Here is a 25,794-nt window from a genome sequence, read left to right as displayed (position 1 = left end):
ATGTTATTACTTCAAAGAAATATTGCAAATATTTCAAAAAAACGTTAGCGAGTTCTCACTTTTGACTTACTGAAGGCCAAAGTCGTTGTCTGTCTGTTAGTATGTTCTACAATAACTTTAAGAAGAATTGATCAATCAGCTTCAAATTTTAAACACCTAATCATCAAATCTTTTTACAGTTCAAATTCGTTGGACAACAGAATCGACTCCCAACTTCGTCCTTTTTCAGGATATAAACTTAACATTTTATTTATTTAGTCATTCAGAATTACACAACTTAAAGAAAAGTACCACAGGCTTATAAGCCCAAAATTGATCAAAATCAAAATCGTTTATTGCCATTACAAAACAAAATTTGTATAAGAAGGTAAAATACATTTACAATTCGTAACATTGTTCAATAAATTAATAAGTATGGTAACTTTTTTAAGACAGCAACAATAATACAAACAGGACAACAACAATAATATTCTATGCATCTATAGATGCGTTATTGAGTGTCAAACATTCTAGGAACTCCTTATTAACACTGTACACACAAAGCTCACACAACATATCTTTCATGAATATTTAAAAATTGGTCATATTCAATGCTCTGACTTCCGTCGGCAATAAGTTATAAATTCTCTCATCAAATTCATAGAAACTATTCAGAGTTAGTTGTAAATTGCATTGGCTTCTATGTAACAATGTGTTCTGTTGTGTGTCATAATTGCGAATATAGTTATTTGTTTGCATAAATTATTTTTTATGAAATTGCATGAGGAAAAAATGTGTTGATTTATCATTTAGTCAGCTGAAGAATTCATTGCATGCAATTACAACAGTTTTCCATTCATCCATTCATAACATCAGCTGAAGTTATTTGGAAGTTATCACACAGACAGTCCTTCATCCGCTGACATATAATTTTAGCTGGTTAATATACAACATAGTTTACAACTTTTGCATCAACAAACTGATACGGGTTTAGATATCAATGTGCGGTTTTCACCAATCATTTTCTCTTGGAATTCTGTATTGGAATCATGTATCACATGACCACCTTCTCATTTAAAGAAATGAATTTGGATTCATATGAGGGACAAAATTGTTGAAGCTACAGAGTAATTTTTCATTTCAAATAGGATCCCAAATGAAACCTACTGTCAAATTTTCTTGTGGAAGAAATATTTAGCTGTTTCCATATTTTTCTACAACTTTGTATGATTAAAAGTTGCTGGTTTCAAAGATCACAATACAACAGTTCATGACCGAGTTCTCCAACCCAGGGGTTCACTATTCTATAATCATTATCTTCATGGTGATAACAGTAGGATATATAATTTTATACGGATTATCGAATCTCTCATAATAAACTTCTATACTATAATATAGAGGAAGGATTATCCTTATTTTTTCTTTCTAAGCGTATTCTCTCTCTCTCTAAGCCATCTACTCTCTCGCTGCTCTCTCTTTCATGCCAATTCTATCAATCACTCGTTTTCCTCTCCCACTCTCTCTCTTTATCTTTCTCTGTCTCTCTCTCTCTTTCACTCTCTCTCTCAACACTCTTTTAAGTACTTAAATTCGAAGGAGTTCAAGTTTTCCCTTTTTTTTATTTTTATTATATTTATATATAATTATAAATGATTATAATATAATAAAAAATTAAATATAATTATTATATTTATATATATATTTTTTTCTTGTTAATTTGTTTTCTAAGTTATTGTTTTCTTTTACTTTAGTTCATTGTTTATGATGTTGTTTTAGTTGTAACTTAGAATTGTATGGAGGGTTAAGTGTAAGAGAGGGCCGGCTGCGCCCTAACTTCGCCCTCCTAGGTTTTTAATAAAGGCAGCTATTCAATTCAGTTCAATTCAATTCTCTCTCTCTCTCTCTCGATCTCACATGCCTCTCTTATTATCACTATCACCCGGCCAAAACTGTGATAATCTACGGGAGTCTATGAATTTGGAACATAAAGCCCTATACCATGGGATATCTTCTTAAGCTATCTTTTCTCTATTATATAACTAGAAACTTTAAAAATAAATTGATAAATAAATCTATATTCAAAATTCGTAACCCCAACTTGATAAATTCATTCGAATATTTTAATTTTTTTTAGATGGAAAACCAAACGAGCGCTGAGAACCCTTCCATTTCATCCATGCTGATGATGTTCAACTGGATAGAGTACCTCGTGTTTAGTCTAATGCTGGGCTTATCTGCCCTCATTGGTGTCTACTATGGTTGCTACAAGGGAAATCAGAATACGGTTTCGGAATACATGCAGGGTGGCAAGAAAATGGGCATATTTCCTATTACCATGTCGCTAATTGCCAGGTAAGATTAGTGAAAAAGATTAACCTATAGAATTTAAGATTAATGATAAAGATGAATGAATGCAGGGCTACTTTCTTGTATTTATAAAATAGAATTATAGTACCCTCAATACAATTTGTATTCTGGTTTTTTAATATTTTATTAATTTTAAAGGGTACTATAATTCCATTTTATAGATAAAGATGGAATTGACCTGAGTTTGAACTGAGGAGGTTCACTTGAAATTCCTTCATCCAACAATATAAAAACTTTCAATTATGCTCATTCGATAATAATCTACAGGAATGTTCCTTAAAACATTTGCTGTACAATACGTCTAAGTGTTTAGAAGATATAAACAAAAACAGGAAAAAACTAGCCTACATATTTCTCATGCTGCTTCAAAACTCTTCTCAATGAAATCCTTTGCCAGTTCTTTATATTTGACAGACAAAATGCATGCGGCAGCATCTAGCGGCAGAAATTGTAACTACAGTGAGGTCCACATTATTGCAGTAGAGAAAGATGGGAGAACAAAGTTGCCGATCCTCGGTCTTGTCAATGCCTTCTATAGAGGCCAACTGATACAGCTATATTGATTTAATATTGACTGTTCATTCTTGTTTAAAATAATCAATTATATTTTATTAAGCAAGAAATTATATTTTTCAATGATTTTAGAATCAAGATTGAATACTTTGATAATTAATTATTATATTACTACATTGTTGAAAAACGATCTGGCAACTGAGCAAAGCAAAAAAGAGGTAGCGCCATCCGCTTTGTTGAATGATAGACAAGGATAGCAATACAATTGATAATCAAACACTGCCATTATAACAATCTCACTTCAAGAGACATGCTCTAGATTTCCAAAATCCCAATCTTGTAGCTCATTCTAATGCACATTCTAATGTATCCCAGGTGCATTGGCTCATCCTGTAAAACCTAACACTGGATATAATTTAAAAAAAAATTCGCCACACTGCACAGAAAGCAGCTGTTTTCCAGTCTCTACGTAGATCTGTAAGACATTGTTTGCAGACGACTCTCATCTGACGTCAGAACAGGCCTTAGCCGGAAAGAGTACCCTTCCCGAACATGGAACTTTATTTTATCTGGATAATTTTATGGCAAAATAAATGAATTTGAATTTGAATAAATACATAAAGTAGTAAATAGAACATGTAGTCTTGGTTTTTCTCGTGTTATCAGTTCAGTTTGGGTACTACATTTTAAAATTATTTTTTTTCAATAATTATCTGATCATTTTCTATTTCAGTCATGTCTCAGGAATTACACTGCTGGGCGTACCGGCCGAAATCTACCGATATGGTACTCAGTACTATGCCATTGTATTCTGCATCATATCAGTGACTGCATTTATTCTACTTTTCTATCTTCCGGTATTCTTCAAGCTGCAACTAAACTCACCTTATGAGGTTCGTCAAATCCTGATTACATTTTCATGGAGTTTTCCATTACAGTATCCTATTATATTAAGCGAACAATATCTGTTTATATTTTTATATCTGGTTATGTGGTTATTTATGTTCAACGGATCTCGAAAACGGCTCTAACGATTTTCACGAAATTTGAAACATAGTAGGTTTATTATATAAAAATTCGAGTGCACTAGGTCTCATCCTTGGGAAAACTCGCTGAACGACATTAAAAGGATAATTCATCCTTGGCTAAAACAGCTGAGACTTTCGTCGTCTGTGGATAGTAAAAAGTGAGCGAGTGATTCTGTTGAAAATCAAAATATCGCATCCCCGAAATTCATAAGCTGACGTATAGCCAGCTGTAAAATATAAACACGATCATTTTAGAGAATTGTTTTCTGTTTATCGATAAATAAAAATAACGAGCGAACCTCGGTGCCCTGATATTATTTATTTATTCAATAGTACAGAATTGCTTATCATTAACGAGCGAACCTCGGTGCCCTGATATTATTTATTTATTCAATAGTACAGAATTGCTTATCATTAAAATCATATTGGTAGAGCTAAAACAGGCGATAAAGGGATAATTATTTAAAAAAAAGACGAATAAGTCCTAGTCACTTTACTTTCAACTCCATGTCACAATTTTCTGATGTAGAGAATATTTTTTCCTGAATTTTTGAATTTGGAACGATTAAGGGCTGGTTTCCGAGCTCAGGATCTAGGTGAGTTCTAGACTTTAAACAGCTGGAGTCAGAAAATTGGCTTTCCGGAATGGGGCGTAGAGTCGCAGTTTTAATGATAATCTTTATTCTCTCATTTCTATAATATTGGAAATGTTTTCCCTTGTCGAAATGAAACATTCCTAAATAATTAAAAATAGCTGAAACTTTACACTATTTTCTCTTTATTTTATTTTGTGTTCAATTTTCCAGTTTTTCGAAATTTAATTTAAACGTCGACTGTGACTACGCCCCGTTTCGGAAAGCCAATTATTTTCTGACTCCAGCTGTATAAAGTCTAGAACTTAGCTAAATCCCGAGCTTGGAAACCGGCCCTCAGTCACTCTACATTACAATTTTCTGTCAAAAAATATTTTTACTTGAAACTTAGAAATTGGAATGATTTATTAAATAAACAATAAAACATAATTTTCTCATGAATTGTGATTATGAGACGTGATGTTATAAAATTCTCTGAATCAAGCAATACAGGAACTGAATGGAAACAAATTATATTGTAAAATCTGCTAATTTATTAGACCAATTCGAATTAATAGTTTCAGTTGTTACATCAAAATCAATCCCTAGTGAACTTAAAGCTTAAACATTGAGTAGAAGAATATATGGTACGAGTGTACGAATTCATAATATTAGAGTGAGGTCCACGTTATAATGGCAGTGTTTGATTAACAATGGTATTGATATCCTTGTATATCATTTAACAAAGCGTATAGCGCTATCTCTTTCTCGCTTTGCTCTGTAGCCAGATTGTCTTTTAACAATGTAGATTTAATAATTAATTAACAAAATATTTTATTTTAATTGTGAAAAATATAATTTCTTGCTTAATAAAATATAATTGATTATTTTAAACAAGAATGAACAGTTAATATTACATCAATAAACCTGTATCGGCTACCGTCTATAGAAGGCATTGACAAGACAGAGAATTGGAAATTTCCTATCTTTCTCCACAGTCATTATAGCGTGGACCTCACTATAGTATAAGCAAAGCTCTACGATTGGCCATTAGCTGTTGACCAATGAAGGTTGAACTCGACTGTCATTGGCCGGGACTAGACACGCCCAAGTATTCCAAATATGGTCATGTCTATATTATTCTTGGGTGATTTATCATTATAGTTATTTTATTTATTAGTGTGTTATCATACTCCAACTTTTTCATTTCCATGTATAATATTATTGCCTACACCAACTTGATAATGGAAAAATTTATTTTCTCTCTGATTCCAGTATCTTGAAAGGAGATTCAGTTACAATGTGAGAGTCCTAGCATCGTTTGCATTCTCCATCTCTCTCGTAAGTATTCTTGTTTCATTTTATTTGAGATCTTCTAACATCAATATTATTTGACAAAAATTTCACAAATCTCATTCCACATCACAATGGATAATCAATACGGAAAAAAACTTTTTATGGCATCGTAACTGGAATTACCTTCTATTTAAATTAGATTATATTGTTTTTTCCATTAAATTACAGAACCTATTATATTATTGCTATCGTAATTCTTCACTTTTTCTATTCTCTGTTCCAGATCCTATATATACCGGTAGTCATCTATGTTCCAGCACTAGCATTCAATCAAGGTAAGTAGAAAACTTCATAATCTATATTGATATTTTATTGTGAAAAGTGATGATTACAATTTTATGATTGAATTTTATTGAAACAGTCGATTGATTCGTTGAGAAGTTTTCTAGTCTTTTAAAACTTCAGCTAAGATGCTACAGCTACTTTGAGAAAACAGAGAACGCAGGAACAAAAACTGTCAAATGCAGGAACTTTATCTTACTTGTTATTCTATCTTCTTCTATATAACATTCTTCTTTTTTTCTTTTTCTTCTTCTTTCTTCTTCTTCTTCTTCTTTTTCTTCTTCTTTTTTATCTCAATTCTTTTTCCTTTTTCAGTGACTGGTATGTCTGTGCACACTATAACACCAATCGTCTGTCTGGTTTGCATTTTCTACACTACTCTGGTAAGATTTTTTATAATATGTTTTATATATTATTTATATAAACATCAATATCCGCTATAATGTTTTTTTGTATAACCCATACTATAATACAGGAAGGAATTGCCTTATACACGTTCGGGATAGGAAAATTATGTTTGCCGCACAATCACGTCTGAACTACTGGACTGATTAACTTAAAAATTTTGCATATGGATTCTTAATTAACCGAAAATGGTTAATGGCCTATTTTAAATGTTTATATATATTTATGTTCCGCATTTAAAGCGATAGATTTTCATGGAATTTGACAGGTATGTTCCTTTTTGAATTTCGCGTCGACGTTTTTTTGAAATTTTGCATTTTAAGGATAATACAAAAGGAAAAGGAGTCTCTTTTGAACGCAATATTACCGTACAAATCAGATTATAGAATTATTCATCAAAAATCAGCTGTCAAGTGGACTATAATACTACCCATTCAAAAACATCGAACATCTTGAAAATGTATCTTTCCATCAACGTTGTAAACAGTTGCAGCCAGACCTGATAACAGCGCTCACACTCACATTCCGGGACGACACGTCACGGTACGATGGGACAGAAAGCTCTATGTTTATTTAGGATTTTTTCTAGACATTTTAAATTAATGAATTATTTATTAATTTTTGAGAAAACATAACAACAGGTCAATGTAACTTACTGAGCGCGAGGTCTAATGTTCACAGAACTACTAGTTTATTTACATATTTATGTATCATTCACAATCAATTTAAGGACAAAGAAACAAACTACAGTCCAAAAACTCTTTTGGATTTTATGGCAGTCATAACAAAAGTTTGAGCATGAATGAGAAAATAGGTTGAGCCTTTACAATAATTTCTCTCCCAAATTTAAATTTTATCTTCGATAGTACCTATTGTATAATCTTTTTCATTTTCAGGGAGGTTTGAAAGCAGTGGTATGGTCAGATGCTCTCCAGAGTGTGTTCACTTTCGGCTCAGTTCTGATAATAATAGCGATCGGCTGCAGTGTAGTCGGAGGACCTTCGGAGGTATTCAGAATCAACAACGAGGGTCATAGGCTCGAAGTTTTCAAGTTGGTACAACTTTTATATTTTAAATAATATGCTGAAATATAAATTAACAAGAACAATATGAAAACTTGTAGTACCCTTTATTATTTAAAATATTACAACTTAAAATGTCATTTCAACTTGAAAATGACCTGAGTTACAGTCGAAGCTAGTCGTTGTAAAATTGTTAATAATAAAGGGTACTACAAGTTTCCATATTGTTCTTATTAATTTGTAATAAAATTGCCCATTCAAGTGAAGTGTTTTTATGCTGAAATAGAGTAGACTGACGTTTACAATATTTTCTGAGACCATTCTCACACACAACATTATCACGCATTACGTTTCCTGCTAGAACTAAGACCACTCTTTGTTAGATTTTTGCTCAACTATTGCCTTTTGCTTGCAAGTAAAGCTACGTAAATATCATTTAGCGGTGGGGAGACTCAAGTGACAAAGCCATGTTTCTTGGTCTATAATTCGATAAAAATTGACGATCTGGCCGCACCGATCACAGTGCGATTGGTGGAGGATGACAAGCTGCTCAGCTCTGTTAAAGTCACCCCCTACCGCTTGTCTGTGTCTTATAATATGTGACCAAAGTTTAAAAAAAATTACTCTTGTATTTTTCTACCGTCTGTCTGCAGATGTGTGCGTTCACCATATCTTGGAAAAATGAAATATTTTTCATGATTCTTTCATCCTCACCAATTGTTTCGTGGCAATCAGATGAGTTCAATTAATTTGATTTGTTCAATTTACGGTATTTGAGTTGATTGATTTGTTTGCAGCATGGACACGAATCCTTTTGCACGCAACACGTTTTGGACGATCACAATCGGCATGAGTTTGCAATGGATCGCTCACCTGGCCATTCATCCAGGAGCCATACAGAGGTTCATTGCCGTTCCCACCTACAGAGATGCACAAAAGTGAGCTCATTTCATTCAATTCACTTGATTTTATTAAATTCTGCATCTTTATTGACAAAATTTTCGATACAAGAAGAAACCCCATAAAGAGAAAACAGCTCGATTGAGTAATAGCATGGAGAAACAATAGCATATAAGTAGATATCTCATGGTATAGGGCGTTTATGTCGCAACTTTTACTGTTATCCCAAGCCGATAGTTCAAGTAGTTCTTTGATATGCAGCTGTGTGACGCTGGTAATCTCTCAAATTGTGCCGTTCATACACTCTCACCCCAACAAAACAGTAATAAATGACAACAATCGAGAGTAATCGGCTTGGGATAACAGTAAAAGCTGCGACATAAATTCTCTATACCATGGGATATCTACTTACGCTATTGTTTCTCTATGGTAATTATAAAAAATTATAAGTCAACTATTAACTCTTTGTATTGTGATGAATTTATCCACATTGGAATTGTAATTTTTGTCTAGTCTATTTTAGAATTGTTCGGGTTGCATTATTTTACATACCTAAACGTTTCTAGACATTTTGTTCTTTCCAATCGTCACATCTTTGTATTGTTTTTTGTGTTTTCTGGTGAAATAAAAATTGAATTGAATTGAAACATAAACATTTGAATAATTTTCAATGGCTAATCTATTTGCTCTTTTGTAAGCTACAAAGACTTTTCATCTTTGCTGTTCTCTTATTCTTTTCATTAAATAATTGTGATAGTGATAGTTTATCTAACATGGAGATGGCTGTAGTTTGACTGCTCCGCCCACTGTGGGCGTGTCTAGTCTCGGCCAATGGCAGAGATTTATACGTCAGTCATCTACCAATCATATGGCTCCATAAATAGAGATACAATTCTCAGTACCCTTTTTGAATTATTTTATCACAACATGTGTGGACATCTATGCAATTTTCAAAAATTTTCATGTTTTATAGTCCCCTTTTTTGATTATTTTATCACCACATGTTTTGGACATTCATGTAATTTTCAAACATAAACATTTTTGAAAATGGCATGAATGTCTGAAACATGTTGTGATAAAATGATTCAAAAAAGGGTTCTGTGATTTGTATTTCTATTTATATTACAAGTAGCAGAAAAGAGACAATAATATGGCTCCATCTACACTTGACGTTGGTCTGCAAGAATTTCAAAGCTCTTAGTTCAATCTATAGTTTCATATTTGAATTCTATAATAGTTCCATAGTTTATAGTTTAGTTAATAGCACTCAGTTCAACAGATATCGTTGTAGCAGCCGAATCTTGAAAATGTATCAATGATTTAATAGTTGTGACGTACCGGTAACTCACAATTAATATTGAATGAAAAAGACTAAGAAATTGTCAAAAACCACAGATTTACAATTAATTCACAACCTTATGTTTATTTCAAAAATGATATTGTTATATGAAGTTGAACTGACGAGATGGTGATCACAGCAAAATGCTTCACACACACAGAAGTTTTTAAGGTTAGGTTTTTGTATCTTCGATTTTTTTATGTTTATTTCTTCTTCCTTGCTCTATTTGAAGTAACATTATTTTTGTTCTACTTTTTATGAGGAATGAAGAAATTTTCGAATTGAATTGATTATTCAAGTAGATTATTTTATTACAAGTTTTATTCGAAGATTGCTAGAATTTTATTTTGTTTTCCAGAGTAACTCTGTGGGTTGCAGTAGGTCTAGCTCTAGTGAAATCAGCCAGCGTCTTCACAGGTCTGCTTGTCTACTCGAAATACCACGACTGTGACCCGATTGCTATACAGGTGAGTTCGGGAGTGTATCAGTTCCTCAAGTTCTCAGTTCATCTAAAGTGTGAGATAAATTACTTTTAACATGAAGAGGATAAACCCATTTGTCCCTCCACAGTTTGTAGCATAGTCACAGACGGACATCCTGCGCACAATTGGATGCGCCGTGTCATTTTGCTACATGTTCTTGTGATGAAAACATCTCTGTAACATACACAAACCAATATACCTGCTGACCAGTACACTACTTGGAACATTGCCAGCAATAGATGGAGGGGAGTGTTGCCGGGTCGCGTTACAAAGCTCTCTCACTCAGATACAAAAGAAGGAAAATGCTGCTAGGTAGTGGGAGTGATTAGTGGAGGATAGAGCATCGGACCTCTCCGTCTTGTTTTGGTAGAGAGTTAGTGGGGAGGATATTTTTAATATTCTTTCCGAAGAATGGACATTGATATGTCCAAAGCTCCGCCAATTTATGTAGATGCATAACAATATAATTATTATCTATAGTTATTATATTACAAATATTGCTTTTTCATATCATAAGCAAGTATATATTGTAATCTACATAAAAAAAGTACTCAATCAATCAATCTTCGAGAAAGAGCCGTGTTAAAAGTAATTTATCTCGCACTTTAGTAGTTACACATTCTACCATATCTTGGAATATACAGGATCTTAATCGCTACACAGTTGAGTTCGTCAAGTTCTTAGTTTATCAAGTACGGTAGTTACCTATTTTACCATGTCTTGAGAAACACAGGATCTCAATCAATACACAGATGAGTTCGAGAGTTTATCAGTTCATCAAGTTCTCATTTCATCAAGTAGTTACCTATTTCACAATTCCTTGTGCAACATGCATGACGAGCATGAGTGTACACACATGTTCAACATACTTGTCCTACACGTTCGCTAATGTATTACCTAACACAAAATAATCAGAATTGAAATCATACATTCATTAGGTATTCATAGGTACAGATCAAAGTTTGGTTCGCAGAGTATTGGCTACATCACATTCGTAAGTTTGTAATTATTTCTGAAATTGATATTTTCTCTCATGTTTCTAGGTAGTAAACAAACCGGGCCAAATCCTGCCTTATTATGTGATGGACATTGCCGGAAGATACCCGGGCATTACTGGCGTTTTCATATCTGGAGTTGTCAGTGCCGCTCTAAGGTAAATAGAGAATTAAGTAGCAGTGCAACATTTGAGAAATAGATAATTTTGAGAATTTATTTTATAGCTAGACTGTTGAAAACAGTTATTAATAAATTATTCAAAACTGCTTTACAGCGTGGTACAGTATAATTAACTGTATATTTTGGAAAACTTTGGAATCATTCCTCTTTCTTTTGAATCTTTCATCGTCCATTTCCATCCATCTCTTCCCTTTCGTTCCTGCTTCAACGTATTTTTCAATTCTCTTCCAATTTTCTAATTCTCGTTTAATTTCTCCTTCCACTTGTCTTCATCCTTCTTATTTTCTCCTTTACTCTCTCTCTCTCTCTCTCATTTTCTTTCTTCTGTTTCTTCTTCTTCTTTTTTCTCCTTCCTTGTCTTCATCCTTCTTATTTTCTCCTTAACTCTCTCTGTCTCATTCTCTTTCTTCTGTTTCTTCTTCTTCTTCTTCTTCTTTTTTTTTCTTCTTCTTCTTCTCCTTCTTTTTCTTCTTCTTTCACTCCCTTTTCTTTTTCCTCTCGATAGTAAAGAAATTGAAAGAAAATACTAGCATCCGATCCTCAGTCTGTAGTATGTCTGTGTAGTCTGTGTTTAGAACGTAACGCCTGCTTTACAATGTGTATGCAACCCGCATTACAGAAATGCTCAAAAATTTACTGTATTTTTCTATTCTTTTTTTAAACAAAACCAATAATTCATCCTTCTTATTTTCTCCTTTACTCTCACTCTCTCATTCTCTTTCTTCGTTTCCTTCCTCTTCTTCTTCTTCTTCTTCTTCTTCTTCCTCTTCTTTCCCCCTCCTCCTCATTCTCCTTCTCCTCCTTTGTAAGTTGAAAGTTACAAACGTTACAAAGTTACAAAGTAATCTCTCCAATCCCAATGATCTCTCAATCACCTCTTTCAACATCTACCCTTTTTGATACAATTAATTATTATTCCTAGATTCTCCCATTCTGTTGTTATGTTACTCTGTTGTTCTGTTGTGCAGCACATAGGATATTATTAGCAAAAATTAGCTACCTATTATTAGCCGGTCAAGTTTACCATCAGTCTTCTGCTCAAGCAAAAGACGGATCGTTTGGTTCAAGCAAAAGACGGATGTAAAATTGCGTGCACACGCATCCGTCTTATGTCGTCCGTTTTCCTATTTTTGTGCTCACAAGCTCAGTTCTTGATATGTTTTTTTATTTATTTATTCAATCATTCAGAATTATACAACTTACAGAAAAGTACCATAGGCTAACTTACGCCCAAAACGGTTCCAATTCTAATATTTACAACAGTCCAAAGTAGCTTGAGGTTATGTGTCACTTCAATATGAATATTGTAATAGGTTCATTGAGTCTGAATTGTATACGGTTGACATAAATCCGGTAGATGAGTAATAATTATATCGTATTTTTCCGCTAATTCAACTGGATAATGCTACATTTAACAACATAATGACAAAAATATTACTGTTAATCGCTGGATGGATTTGTTTACATATCTCGAGACACAGTGATTGTAAATGGATTGAAATTTTGTGGATAGTATTCTTATCAACCATATAGTTCATCCTAATATATCATGATAGTAAATGATAATATCAACATCAAATTCTGAGAGTATCATGAGAATCAGAAAAGTAAAAAAGGGTCAAATGGCGTTATATACAATCGATAAAAAAAAACTTGCTTATTTTCAAGTACTCGCGAGGCATTTTATTAATTTGAGGGCGCTGAATCCGAATCTGAAATCACAATTTCTCTATCTCCATTTTTATGCGATTTAGGTTTTGGTGGATAGGCAAAAGACGGACGGTTTGATGGAGAAAGATTGCCGGCCGATACATTCTAAGTTTGACGACTTAAGCTTGATGACCCATCCGTTTCACCGTCCAGACGCAACGTCCAGATGCTCTGACTTTTGCTTGAGCAAAAGACTGAAGCTAAACTTGAGCCTCTGAACCGGGCTTTGGAGCACACACTGTTACAGGAACAACCTTTATAAAATCTCTACTCTCTACTCTACTAGCTTCATCTAGAGGAACAAGAAACAACATTTTCCTAAGATTATTTCTGTTGTTCCTCAGCACAATGTCAGCCAGTCTGAACACAGTGGCGGGAACAATCTACGAGGACTTTGTGTTGTTGTGCTTCAAGAATCGACACTCGGATGCAGTGGCCAGTTTCATCATGAAGTGCATTGTGCTAATCCTCGGCGCCATTTGTGTGGCCCTGGTGCTAGTTGTCGAGAAGCTCGGTGGTATACTACAGGTTAGTAGGTATAATAATCACATACTCATCCTATTATATTAAGCGAGCAATTTCTGTATTTATATATCTGGTTATTTATATTTAAACGGATCTCGAAAACGGCTCTAACGATTTTCACGAAATTTGAAACATAAAAGGTTTATGATATTAAGATTCGATTGCACTAGGTCTCATCCTTGGGAAAACTCGCTGAACGACATTGAAAGGATAATTCATCCTTGGCTGAAACAGCTGTGGATAGTAAAGAGTGAGTATGTGAAAAATCAAAATATCGCATCCCCGAAGCTCATAAGATGACATATATAGCCAGCTGTGAAATATGAACACGATCATTTTAGAGAATTGTGTTCTGTTATCTTATAAATAAAAATCGAGCCTCAAATTTCGACATTCAATAACTTTTTTATGTGTGCACCGAATTTGATGATTCTTTTTTCAATGTGTTTGTTATGTTCAGGACCAGTTTTATGGCCTATCAAATTTATAATCCGACTTCAGCACTCTTTCCTACGGTCCTTCAAATCTTACATGTGATCCTTATGGAAGAAGATTTGTGAACTGGCCACACACAGAAATAAAAATCTGCTGTTATAACCATTACGTCATACAACAGCCGTCGGTAGATAGCAGACAAGCATGTGTTCTGCTCCATAACCACCCATGTATTTTATTCTAAACGCGTCGACTAAAAACTGTTCTGTGTGAAACCATCCAGCAGTGCCGATGCGGCCTCAGGTTGAAGACTCACATGCTCTAAAGACATTGCTTTGTTTCGAATAATTGTGCAGTCTTCGGGTTCAGAATTAATTGATTTTAGTAAATGATTTATTTTGCAGTTAGAGAATTATCTATATGAATAAAATATCGCATCGCGCCTCCTCAGGTCTGCATCCAGATAAAGTTTGTCAAGAGATGCATTAAACCCTTGCGGAGCACGGGTTACCCGCTAGTAATAATAGAGTGCTAGAGTGCTAAAGTTATATTCAACAATATTTGTCAGCTTCTGATTGACTTTCTGATTGACTTATTGCTATCCTTGTCGTACGGTTGATATTTTCGTGCGGTTGACTACGATTTAGCATAGATTGCACTATCTAAATTTAACGCAAATCATCGATTTCATAAATATATTTCAACATTAAGGGCCGTTTGCACAGTGAAAGCTAAACTAAATTGAATTAACTGGCGATTCAATCACGAAATCACATCATAACAAATTAAATTTAATATTCATTTGATCCAGTTCAAACTGAGATTTCGTTCAATCAGGCACTATGCAAACGATAAGGATTGTAAGGGCTGCTTTTTCCAAATCATTGAACTGAAATTCCATTTCAAACCATCAGCTGACACAATTGAAACCTATTATGAATACTGAGGGTGATGCCCACATAAGCTCTTAGGCTTGTGCGTGGGTAATGAGTGAGAGGGATGATGATCATGAGAGATGACGACTACTTTTTAGTAAGTCGAGGCCGACGATCTATCGATTTATCGTCTCCTCCGAAAGATGGTATGGAACCATACATTGATTAATTAATAGTCTAACCAACTTTGGAGAAAGTGACCCTAAGTCCCGGTTGTACAAAAGCCTGTTAAATTTTAATCGTGATTAAATGCCACTAGACCAAATCGGAGAAGCCTTCTTTGGAAATAAAGCTTCCCTGATTGGCTCTCATGACATTTAAGCACGATTTCAATTTAACAAGCTTCTGTGCAACAGAGCCTGAATGTTGAAAACTATTTGATCCAGTTTGAAGTTAGAATTCTTCAAAAATGGCACTAGGCAATCGATCTTATTGTAGGCTAATTTATTCAATTTTAAGCACCAACTGATTTATGTTTATTTAAACTGTGATGGGGCATACGGCACAAGTGAACTAAATCTCATTGTGCTGACTGTTTCTTACTTTGAAACTGAATTAAAATTAAGCCTTGGGCTCTTAAAATTTCAAGTTTTTTAGACACTAGCTCTTTCTGACTTTGAAACTGAATTCTAATCCATCTATTAGGCTTTTAAAATCTTTAAATTTCAAGTTTTTTAGACACTATTATCCTATGCCATTGTAGCTTGATGATGATAAAATTTTATTTATTTATTGATATTTTTCAGATGGCCATCAGTCTATCAGGTGTCACAAATGGAGCCTTGGCATTCGTATTCTCTTTTGGCATGTTTTATCCATGGGCAAACGCCAAGGTACGTTTCAATATTTACTTTTAACTATTCACTTAACAATGTAATGAGTTACTTAAAATCAACTATATGACCTAGTGAGGTTCATGTTTCAATGCACGTAGTAATATATCAGTTGTGAGAAAAAGATCGGTTGACATGAGAGTAAAGTACTTATCTCATAGAGTGGGAAGAGGAATCAAGAGAAAGGATAGCATAAGAAGATATCGGTGGAGATGAGAAAAGATAAGAGAAGATAGAAGATGAGATGAGAGAAGATGAAAAGACATGATATAGGTCGTTTATGTTTAAATTTCATACCTTTTTAAACTGAAACCGATTACTGTTGACTACTATCTATTATCACTGTGTTGTTGGGGTGAGAGTGTATGGACGGCACAATATGAGAGACTACCAGCGTTACAAGCTTCAAGAAAAAGAACTGCTAGGACTATCGGCTTGAGTTAACAGTGAAATTTGAAACATAAACGCCTTATACCATGTGATATCTTCTAATGCTATCCTTCATCTATGAATATAATGATTGTCATAGCCCGAAAATGATGTTTATAATCAGTTTAGTTTAGTTTAATTTTCGACATGTAACACCACAGATCTGCTTGTTTATTTTCAACAAATTTTTCAACAATACAATAACTGTCATCAAAAATATATTATTATCAAGTCAACTTGAGCTGAGTCTCTAGTTATTCCATTTTCTCTTCTATTTTTTATTACATTTATTCTCTTCTCATAATCTGATTTATTCTTTCTATGAATATAAGTTGTAACTAAAATTATCTATTTCACACATTCGAATTGTACTAGTTTTAATTTAGCATTGATGAACGAGAGATAGCAAGATCCTACTCCCACTGGTGGAAAAGTAATTTTGATTTATGCCAGTGTTTGCATTATTGTGCCTTTTTCGTTCTTTGTTCATTCGTTAATAGAAGTTCATTTACTAGCTTAAGGTAGGAGAATACCTGTATTACATACAACTGTATTACAAACTTACACCTGATGGAGTTTTACAAACAATACCTGTTTAACTTTTACTGTATTACAAACTTTGTAACTTTCGAATTTAGTAGAGAAAATAATGATAATTATTATTGAACGAAAATCCAAATTAAATGCTGTAATTCACCCCGGAGCTATTAACTTCTAGCTGTTAACCCTGTTGTCAATATTTGCAGTAGCAGAAGTCTCCGGGGTAGAATTACAGCATTTAATTTGGATTTTCGTTTAATAATAATTATTGATTCATTAGCATTTGAATAATTGCAATATATCAGTAATTTCCAGTAGTAGAGAGAATAGATTTGAATTGAATTTGAATAGGTCAGGCCCATCAATCTGGAGAAATAATATTGTCATACCCAGCAAATACATCTACTTGATAGTTTTTATTCAATTTTTGTTTTATACCATTGTCACCAAAAATACAATTAAGTCAACTTGAGTCTCTATCGATTAAATTTGAATAAGCTAGACCCATCAATCGAGGGGGATATTATTATCATACCCAGCAAATACATCTTCTTCCTTATTTTCATCCGATTTTCGATTGATATCATCATCTCCAACAAATACCCATTTAGTTGTAATGGGAGCGAAATCAAATACATCTGGCTGTAAATAATGACTAATATTATATCCACTGTCACTCCACTTAAAGACAGGAAGCACATCGTTGGTCCCGCGTGTGGGACCTTCAACAGCAGTGAACAAGTACTTCCTAAACATGCTGAAGTTGGTGATTTTCGCATCGATTGCGCCATATGGTAAACTGGTTTGCGGTCCATATCCGTCGCGCGGGTTCAAATCCTTCCGCGCGGCAATAGCTCCTGAAGCACTGTAGGGCGGCGTGCAGTTACAAGCAGCGTAGGGATCATGTTTGTAGTTGTTAGATCTCATGAGTTTCATGAAGGTTTCCATATCTTTGACGTTTCCTTGATCGCGAGCAAAGATTTTCGCGCGAGGTGTGTCAGAGTGTGAATACCAGGAACCGTTTGTGCGTACCCTATCATCATAACCACTCACCACAAACACATCTTTGAAGTAGGGCACATTGTAGCTAGCCCAGTATCCTTTCCGCACCAGAACCCCTGTGACATCTTCGAAGTGATACAATCCAGGCATCTGTTCCCCCAACCCATAACACTCCAAATGGTAACTTTGTACCCGGAACAAACTTATTGTAATCGAGAACCATCCATTGGTTGTTGTAAGTGCCACTGTTGTATTTCTTGAAGGTTTCGTGCCAGGATTTGCCATCGATCGCCAGTCTGTTGGCGACCATTGTGCGGATTGACTCCCAAACCAGACCCTGTGGTGTAAATCCTTTAAAGAGTGAAGCATTGTAGACTTCGTTGGTGGTCTCCATCACTGCCAAAACCTACAAAATAAATTGATAAGAGTTATAAGGGACTATTTAGTTATAAGGAACTAAAGTGATTAGTTATCTGATTCAATAATTAAAAATCATTCAATTTCTAATTCAAAGTTCACGCAACTATAAAGCTCAACTAAATACAGGGCATACTCAAAGTAACTCCATAGCTTAGTTGATTGCGCGCGAGGCTAATGAATCAAAGGTTGCAGGTTTGAGATATCCCTCGAATATCAAGAGTATAGCTAATAGGAATGTCAATATAACTTTAATTTCAATCAATTTTTTCAATACTGAGGGTGATGCCCACGTAAGCTCTGAGGCTTGTGCGTGGGTAATGAGTGAGAGTGATGATGATGAGAGATGACAACTACATTTTGAGTAAACTAAACTAAACTACCTTCCGGCAGTCGCGCTGTTGTAAAAAGTACAACAGTGTCAGTTTTTTTCACAAAACTATTGGGTGGGGTGATGTCAGTGAATGAGTCACCTATTTCTCCCCATCACTCCACTCAGTTGCAGTATCAACTGAGCAATGGTTCAGTCTTTAGGTGCCATTTGGTCGTGATAGTGCATAGGTCGCACTGAGATTGGGAAAGACGAACCAATAACTCATGTAGACGCACCAATAACACAGAATTGATGGCTTTGCTTGGTGTACCTTATTGGGTTATGAAATGGTAATCATCCAAATTTTCATAGGCGTAAAATAATCCAAGAAGATGGAAAAAGTAATAATACAATTAATTAATATGTTTTCCTACAGTTACCTTGGAAAGTGGCAATTCCCGCACTGATTACAGAACGCAAAGAATCACTTTTCCGCTCTAGTGCGGGAATAGTATATTTCGCACCTAGGGCCGAAAATGAGACTTTTCCGGCTCGAAATCGGTTTTCAAGTCCGAGGCCGTAGGCCGAGGACTAGAAAAGATTGAGAGCCGGAAACACATTTTTGCATGTGGTGTGAATGCTATTTTTCGCCACACATAAAAATAAAACAATATTTAAATATGAGAATAATTGTTTATTAGGCACTTCCGAAAGCAAAACTGGAAAGTCATAACTCTAGCAAATCTGAGGTAATCTGAATATCAGGAAATTGTTCAAGTATTTTAATTTTTTATTCTGATTTGTCTAAATAACCTAAAAGATTATGTTCAATTATGTTTTAATGTGGGATGTTCAGTTTATTTATACTCTTTTATTCTTTCAAATGACAATAATATGATATTATTATAAATATTTTGATCCTTGAATAATAAACACAAATAATAAAAAGTTTTTCGATCAGCTGTTATAGCACACTTGAAATTTGGCCAATCTGAATGTCAACGTCAACAATGCTTGTTGTCAACGACTTCGGAAGTTTAGGTTAGAAGTTCTATCCTACTCTTAAAATCGAATATGAATAGTATATAATATCTTATTTGTATTTCATTCATCAAAATAAAATGATAGTATCTTTTACTTAATTCAATTCTAGAAGCATTAACTGATTCCGTTTCATAAACCATTTTGTAAACACGTTCACATCAAATCATAATCAGCTGACTTCAAGGTTATTTTACAGCCCTAGGGCCGTAAAAATTTTACCAGCCTGGCCAGAAAACAATCATTTTCGGCCTCCATATGACGCACGAAAACCAGCTCATTACATCCAAGTGGGGCGAAAAAAATTTTTCCTCCACCTACTGTCAAAAGTACTTACTTTACTCCCTGAAACATGATACTAAAGTGTCACTTTTTCGCTCTCGGTACTAAAAAACAGAAAAACTCCCTAGGGAGTAAAAGTGACTCCATTTAAATAACATGGGAAGCATCTCTATTTTAAAAACGTACATTTGGAATAGGTCAGAAGGTCTAATCTCAGATGAGGAAGCATATAGAGTAGTCATTAAACCAACTAAATTCAATACCCTCAACCAGACATTTGATCGATATATAAAATTTATGTTTGTATGCTGAAATTATTATTACAAACTTCATATCACTATACTAAAAAAATGTATATATTTTTTCTTCTATTCCATGTTATCAGCCAACGAATATTACTTATTAACTAATCAAATTTAAAACGGGAACTTCATCATAGCTGTAGTTTTGGCTGTCATTGTTGTTACAACTTTAGCCGACAGATAGTGCTGTCGGAGGAGAACTGTGATTACAAGCCAGCTGTTTCTGTTTACTTTTTAGATTATGTTGTAACACATTGTTTGGTCACATACGTTTTTAAAAATTATTTTATTAGCAGTTTTTATAAAAATGTAGGTGGAGGAAAAATGTTGTGTATATCAAGAGTGAAAAATGTCTTTTCTCCCTCAGGAAAATTGTTGCCCTCGGCTTCGCCTCGGGCTTCAAACTTTTCCCTCAGGGAGAAAAAACAGCACTTTTCAATCTAGATATACAAATAACTATTTCTGCACTCCAGATTTGCAACATGGCAACCCAAAATAGTTGGTGGGTTATATGGAGGATTAGTGCACGAAAACAAAAATTAAGTTGATAACAATGACTGTGGTATAGTGGGGTCCACGTTATAATAATAACAAGAACACCGAGTTCGAGGACAGCCACCACATGAGTGACAGCCGCCCCTTCATTCAAACACTACTACATTATTCTATTTTATTCATTAATAATAAAATCACACAGATAAACATTTGATGGACTTCAGGGAATTTTACCCATAATTACTCACTTTTCATATTCAATGGTAACTGTAGGAAAAATTAAATGTGAAATACGTGCGCAAAGTTCCTCTGCTGCACTCAAGAAGCCATTCCGCCCTCGCCTACGGCTCGGGGCGTAAACGTTTCTTTCAATGCGGCAAACTGTCACTTTGCGCACTAGTTGCACAAATAACTATTGACAGTAAACAGAGTACATAACACTTGGAAAATTGGATGTTGCAGAAAGTTCAACACGCGATTGCTCGTGCGATTTAGTAGGGCCCGACTACCGGAAGGTTAAAAATATAAATAATCTCACTTATGAACAAACATCATTGCATCCCATTTAACTGATGTGGTTATTAATGAGATCATTGATTCCCATCCAAACTTATGCTGATTATAAAATAACTTGAATGCCCCCCATTCAACTGAAATAGGCTTATTACCATCCTTGGTAAATTAAGAATGTATATGAAAACTTTCAAGTTAATCAGTTCAGTAGATCAGATGTGATGATGGGTCATTCGTGAATTTCCTTTCCCCTACGTGTATAAGCAATACCTACTATTACTTAAAGTAAGTATAAGTCATATTAGGTAATAGTAGAAGTAATAGTAGGTATTGGTATAAGCCCAACAGCTCTCCTCTAATGACAACATCTTATAGATGACGAGCTCATACATTGTGAAATGTCTGGAAGAATCAAAATGTGTTCCTTGAATCTAATGATCAAGTATCTGTGTTTGTTCTTGAATCTTGGTTCTAGAATCTTAAATCTTGAATCTTGAAACTTGAATATTGAATGTTGAATCTTGAGTCTCGAATCTTGAATGTTGAATACAGTTCTAACCTGACGAAGCAATGAGATAGTAGTCATCTACAGAAAGCACTGCTCCAGGATAGGATGACATTGAGAATTCACGGCCTGGTACTAAGGTGGAATCCGAGCCACTAGTTGCGTAGTTCAGCTTGTACTTCTTGAGGATTCTCAACATGTCTGCATAGTCGTTCCATGAGTTGTGACCAAAGTAGATGTCACTGTTATTCGGCATCATCTTGATAAGTGCTGAGCAGTGGTCGCCATCTGTTGGAAAAAAGTAACAGTTGGTAACAGTTATCTGGGGTTTTGAACAGTGAAAGTTCCATATTGGAACATATTTGTTACCGGACTCAATCAAGTACCGGAACAAAGATTGTTATCTGTTGGACGAAAGTAACAGTTATATTGTGTTTGGAAGACAGGTCCAGATTGGAGCATATTTGTTACTGGACTCAATCAAGCAAAGAACAGAGATTTTTACTTTCCTTGCCCTATTACCATAGGTAAGGAAAGTATTGCTTTCCGAAAAAAATTAAGGTACCCCAATTTCTAAATTTCTATACGTTTCAAGGCCCCCTGAGTCCAAAAAACTGGTTTTTGGGTATTGGTCTGTATGTGTTGTAAAGCTCTTCCTGGGGGTATTCTTTTGCCTCCAAGGATAGGTCAACACACGTATGATGAATCTTGTGTGGAGTACAAACAGTCCCACGTTACTAGCCAAATTTTGTGTTAAGCTGTATTTTAAATGCCTCACTTTGCATCGGCAAATTGTGTTGTGCTGCAAATATATATAGCTCTACGTATAACGAATCTTGTACTGAGTCACCAGTATTGAGGTTAGAAATTTTGAAAATGCGTGCGTGGACGCTGAGTGAATACCAAAATGATTGAGTCACTACAAGATTCGATACAATCGTCTGAATCGCGGGAGGCATAAACACTTGATCACCCTTGATTCTTATTATGACAGATTGTATAATGATAAAATTTTTTAAAGGTAGTGTAGCGGTTGCTAAACACTGAATACGGATATCTTAAAACTATTACCTGTGATGGAACAGCATACAAATTCATACAGGTCAAGCAAAAATCCCGATGTAGATAATTTACGGGACTGCGTCTCTAATAAGTTCCGAAGGATTAATATAGGGTACTTGGACCAGATATCGTTCGGAATATATTTCAAGAACAGAGTCTTGTCAGGTTTTATGCTCTATTGTAGGAAATTATATGATCTCCAGCTGCATCTGCTATATAGTCGATGAATTCGCTCCTAAGTCGAAGTTGGTAACAGATTAAAGCTGATATATGAGCAGGTAAGGACAGAGAATAGATAATCTCGATCTGACCCCACACACTACATCCACTTAGAGCTGTTCCAATATCCAGGTTGATCCAATTATTTCAATGATCGTACTTGATCGGTTCTTGATAATATAGAACGTGTCAGACACAATAATTGACAGGCTCAAGAAATAATCGAACTCAGAAGACGAATTGATAAAGTAGAAATATAATATAATAAAATATATAATTTGACAGTGCAGATATAAAGCTTGAATCACAGATTGAAAATAGTTTGACATTAATAAAATGATCAGAAGTTTGCTTGTCCTCGCATGATACCATGGTACTTAATGATACTTAATTAATTCAACAGAATTTTATGATTGATAAATTTAACAGTTTTTTGAAAAAAATAGTGAAAACAAATTATAAAAGATTTTAAAAATTACTCGGGTCGTGGTTCTGGCAGCGGAGGATAGTCAATCAACTACAAGTTCTTATAAATTCTATATCAGATAAAATCTAGAATCTTAATAATTATAAGCGCTTGTCGGCGTGGCCATTACTTTAAGGAAGAAAAATTTTATATGTTTCTGCACTGTATTTTCTTTTGAAGCGTAGATTGGGGCCACAAAAATGTAAAACTCACGTGAATCCTCTTGGCGGTTGTGGTTCCTTTAGATCAAATTTGGTATGATTGGTGGCTGGTCCAGGCTTCGGTCTTAACATGTGTGGAATTTTAATTAAATATTTCCTTTACCAATTAAATCAGGGAATAATTGAATTCGAATTTCTAGAATCATCGATTGATGAAATAAATTTATAAAATAATGAATAAAATAGCCTAAGATATTGGCTCACAGATAAAATATACAAAAATCAAACAAAATTTCACTAATGGGTCTTTGGTAACTTTTCAACAAGGTCTTAACGGTGAGGATTTTAAAAGGGAAGTGTCTCGCTTTCTTCTAAGCCTTTGGCTAGAACCTTTTTCTGAGAATCTCTGTGTAATTAAATTGCATGAAAATTTGCCATTGGTAGAATGATTATGACGTAGGTATGACGTCAGTGGCAAGCAGCAAAATATAATTCCTCTGATTACAATAATAATTTAATTTGTATAATTTTTTAAATTGCTTAATCCTCTAGACATAGTTCCCCTATACAGTGTACATGCACTAGCATATATGATAAGGCAGGTTTGCTGTCTGATAACAGATTAACATATGTTTTCAAACGATCATCCCTTTTGGTGCTATTTCTATGACATATGATTGGCTTAGACTTGCCAAAGAGATTCATTCACATTGTGACTCAGTTGAATCAATAATTTATAATTTAATATTTCTATACAATTCTTATTATATTCGGAACTGTTATAATTAATTTTTGCTGCTCTTATCAGTGATACAATATTCATGCTATGACCTAGTTCGTTATAAACATTCGACATTATAATGTAATTTTGTGAATAATAAATAATTTTAACAATAATACAAACATTTTATTTTTCTATTCGAAATTCTTTATCCTTTTCAATAGTTCTTAATTTTAGAAATAATATTATAGCTTGCATGAAAACCTGGCATGACATTTATAATATATTGAGTCAGTCAGCTGTGTCTGAGCTGCTACAAAACATCTGATCAATTGTAAACAAAAATGTAACCTCCAAAAGTTCAATGAGTAAATCATGAATGATTTATACCTAATTTGCAAAATAATTATAATTTTATTAAATAATTCTTTGAAAAAATGTGTAGTACAGGACGGTACTCTTATCTTATACTCAGCTGTTGATAAGGAAGCCTTATCGCTCGAGTGCTAACTGTTCGTTTGGCAAACCTTTCATTTTATAAGGCTAATTACAATTTTTTCTAGTCAATTCTCTCCTTTCATGAGATTTACTCAAAAGATTCATCACAATATTTATAATTAAAAGCTATTAGCTTCTACTCACATTTGTGGAGTGCTTTCGGATAATAGGCCCTTCTTCAACACTGCTTGACACTTCACTTGAAGTGCTAATAGCTTTTATTTATGAATCTAATCTGACTGCTATGTCGTAATTTAGTTGTTCGGAAGTGATTATTAACAAGCAGTTCGTAATGGAAACAAACATCGAAGAGTACTAAATTTCCTGGAAAAAGGAAGTCAGAAGGAATGGTCTGAATTACGGAAATTTGTTGTACTTCTTTGTAACATTCATGTTATCGTTGATATCGATTGAAATTCATTGAAGATAGATATTTTTTATCCTCTCAATAACAAATGTTAAGACAGTTTTTATCTTTACCGAGAATGTTCATTATCTGTTCAATCTCCTCTTATTTATCTATATATATAAAAGCGAAATGGCACTCACTCACTGACTGACTGACTGACTCACTCACTCACTCACTTACTCACTCGCATAACTAAAAATCTACCGGACCAAAAACGTTCAATTTGGTAGTATGTTCAGTTGCCCTTTAGAGGCCCACTAAGAATCTTTTGGCATATTTTAACTCTAGGGTTTAAAGTTCGTCTTTTAGCATGTATATTCTTCTTCTCCCAATCTCTAATTATAATTGAAATTTCCATATCATATGTTACTATAGAACTATAATCTAGATAGAGTACTCTTCGAAACAGTTGTTAACTGGCAACTAAATTAATAATTTTGTCAGGTTGGCATTAAGTTGAGTTGACTATAATAGGTTGGCACCAAGTTGAAGATTTAAATGCATTATCGCGGAAAAATGATTGGGCACTGCTACCTCAATCCTGGGAATATTATATTACT

The 25,794-nt window shown here is 34.3% G+C and overlaps 2 protein-coding genes across 4 annotated transcripts in view; one reads left to right on the top strand and one right to left on the bottom strand.

Moving 5' to 3' along the window:
- The window catches only part of LOC111055457 (sodium-coupled monocarboxylate transporter 2), a 55,368-nt gene that overhangs the window by 17,595 nt on the left and 11,979 nt on the right, over positions 1-25,794 (top strand). For all 3 annotated transcript variants that reach the window (XM_039429834.1, XM_039429835.1, XM_039429836.1), the window contains exons 2-12: positions 2,114-2,331; positions 3,593-3,752; positions 5,735-5,800; positions 6,039-6,090; positions 6,413-6,480; positions 7,399-7,553; positions 8,322-8,462; positions 10,122-10,230; positions 11,289-11,398; positions 13,476-13,659; positions 15,773-15,859. In XM_039429834.1, the coding sequence (XP_039285768.1) occupies positions 2,114-2,331; positions 3,593-3,752; positions 5,735-5,800; positions 6,039-6,090; positions 6,413-6,480; positions 7,399-7,553; positions 8,322-8,462; positions 10,122-10,230; positions 11,289-11,398; positions 13,476-13,659; positions 15,773-15,859 (1,350 nt within the window). The remainder of the gene's footprint in view (positions 1-2,113; positions 2,332-3,592; positions 3,753-5,734; positions 5,801-6,038; positions 6,091-6,412; positions 6,481-7,398; positions 7,554-8,321; positions 8,463-10,121; positions 10,231-11,288; positions 11,399-13,475; positions 13,660-15,772; positions 15,860-25,794) is intronic.
- Positions 16,399-18,230, bottom strand: LOC111059186 (putative phospholipase B-like 1). Its single transcript, XM_039429837.1, has one exon. It carries the CDS (start codon positions 18,197-18,199, stop codon positions 17,336-17,338), a length of 864 nt encoding a protein of 287 aa, XP_039285771.1. The 5' UTR covers positions 18,200-18,230; the 3' UTR covers positions 16,399-17,335.

This window comes from Nilaparvata lugens, chromosome 5 (assembly GCF_014356525.2).
Source record: "Nilaparvata lugens isolate BPH chromosome 5, ASM1435652v1, whole genome shotgun sequence".
Classification (NCBI taxonomy): Eukaryota; Metazoa; Arthropoda; class Insecta; order Hemiptera; family Delphacidae; genus Nilaparvata; species Nilaparvata lugens.
This window is presented reverse-complemented; position numbering and strand designations above follow the sequence as displayed.

Excerpts from the sequence above, each read along its gene's own strand:
- LOC111059186 (XM_039429837.1), bottom strand. The coding sequence starts at position 18,199 with ATGCTTCACTCTTTAAAGGATTTACACCACAGGGTCTGGTTTGGGAGT.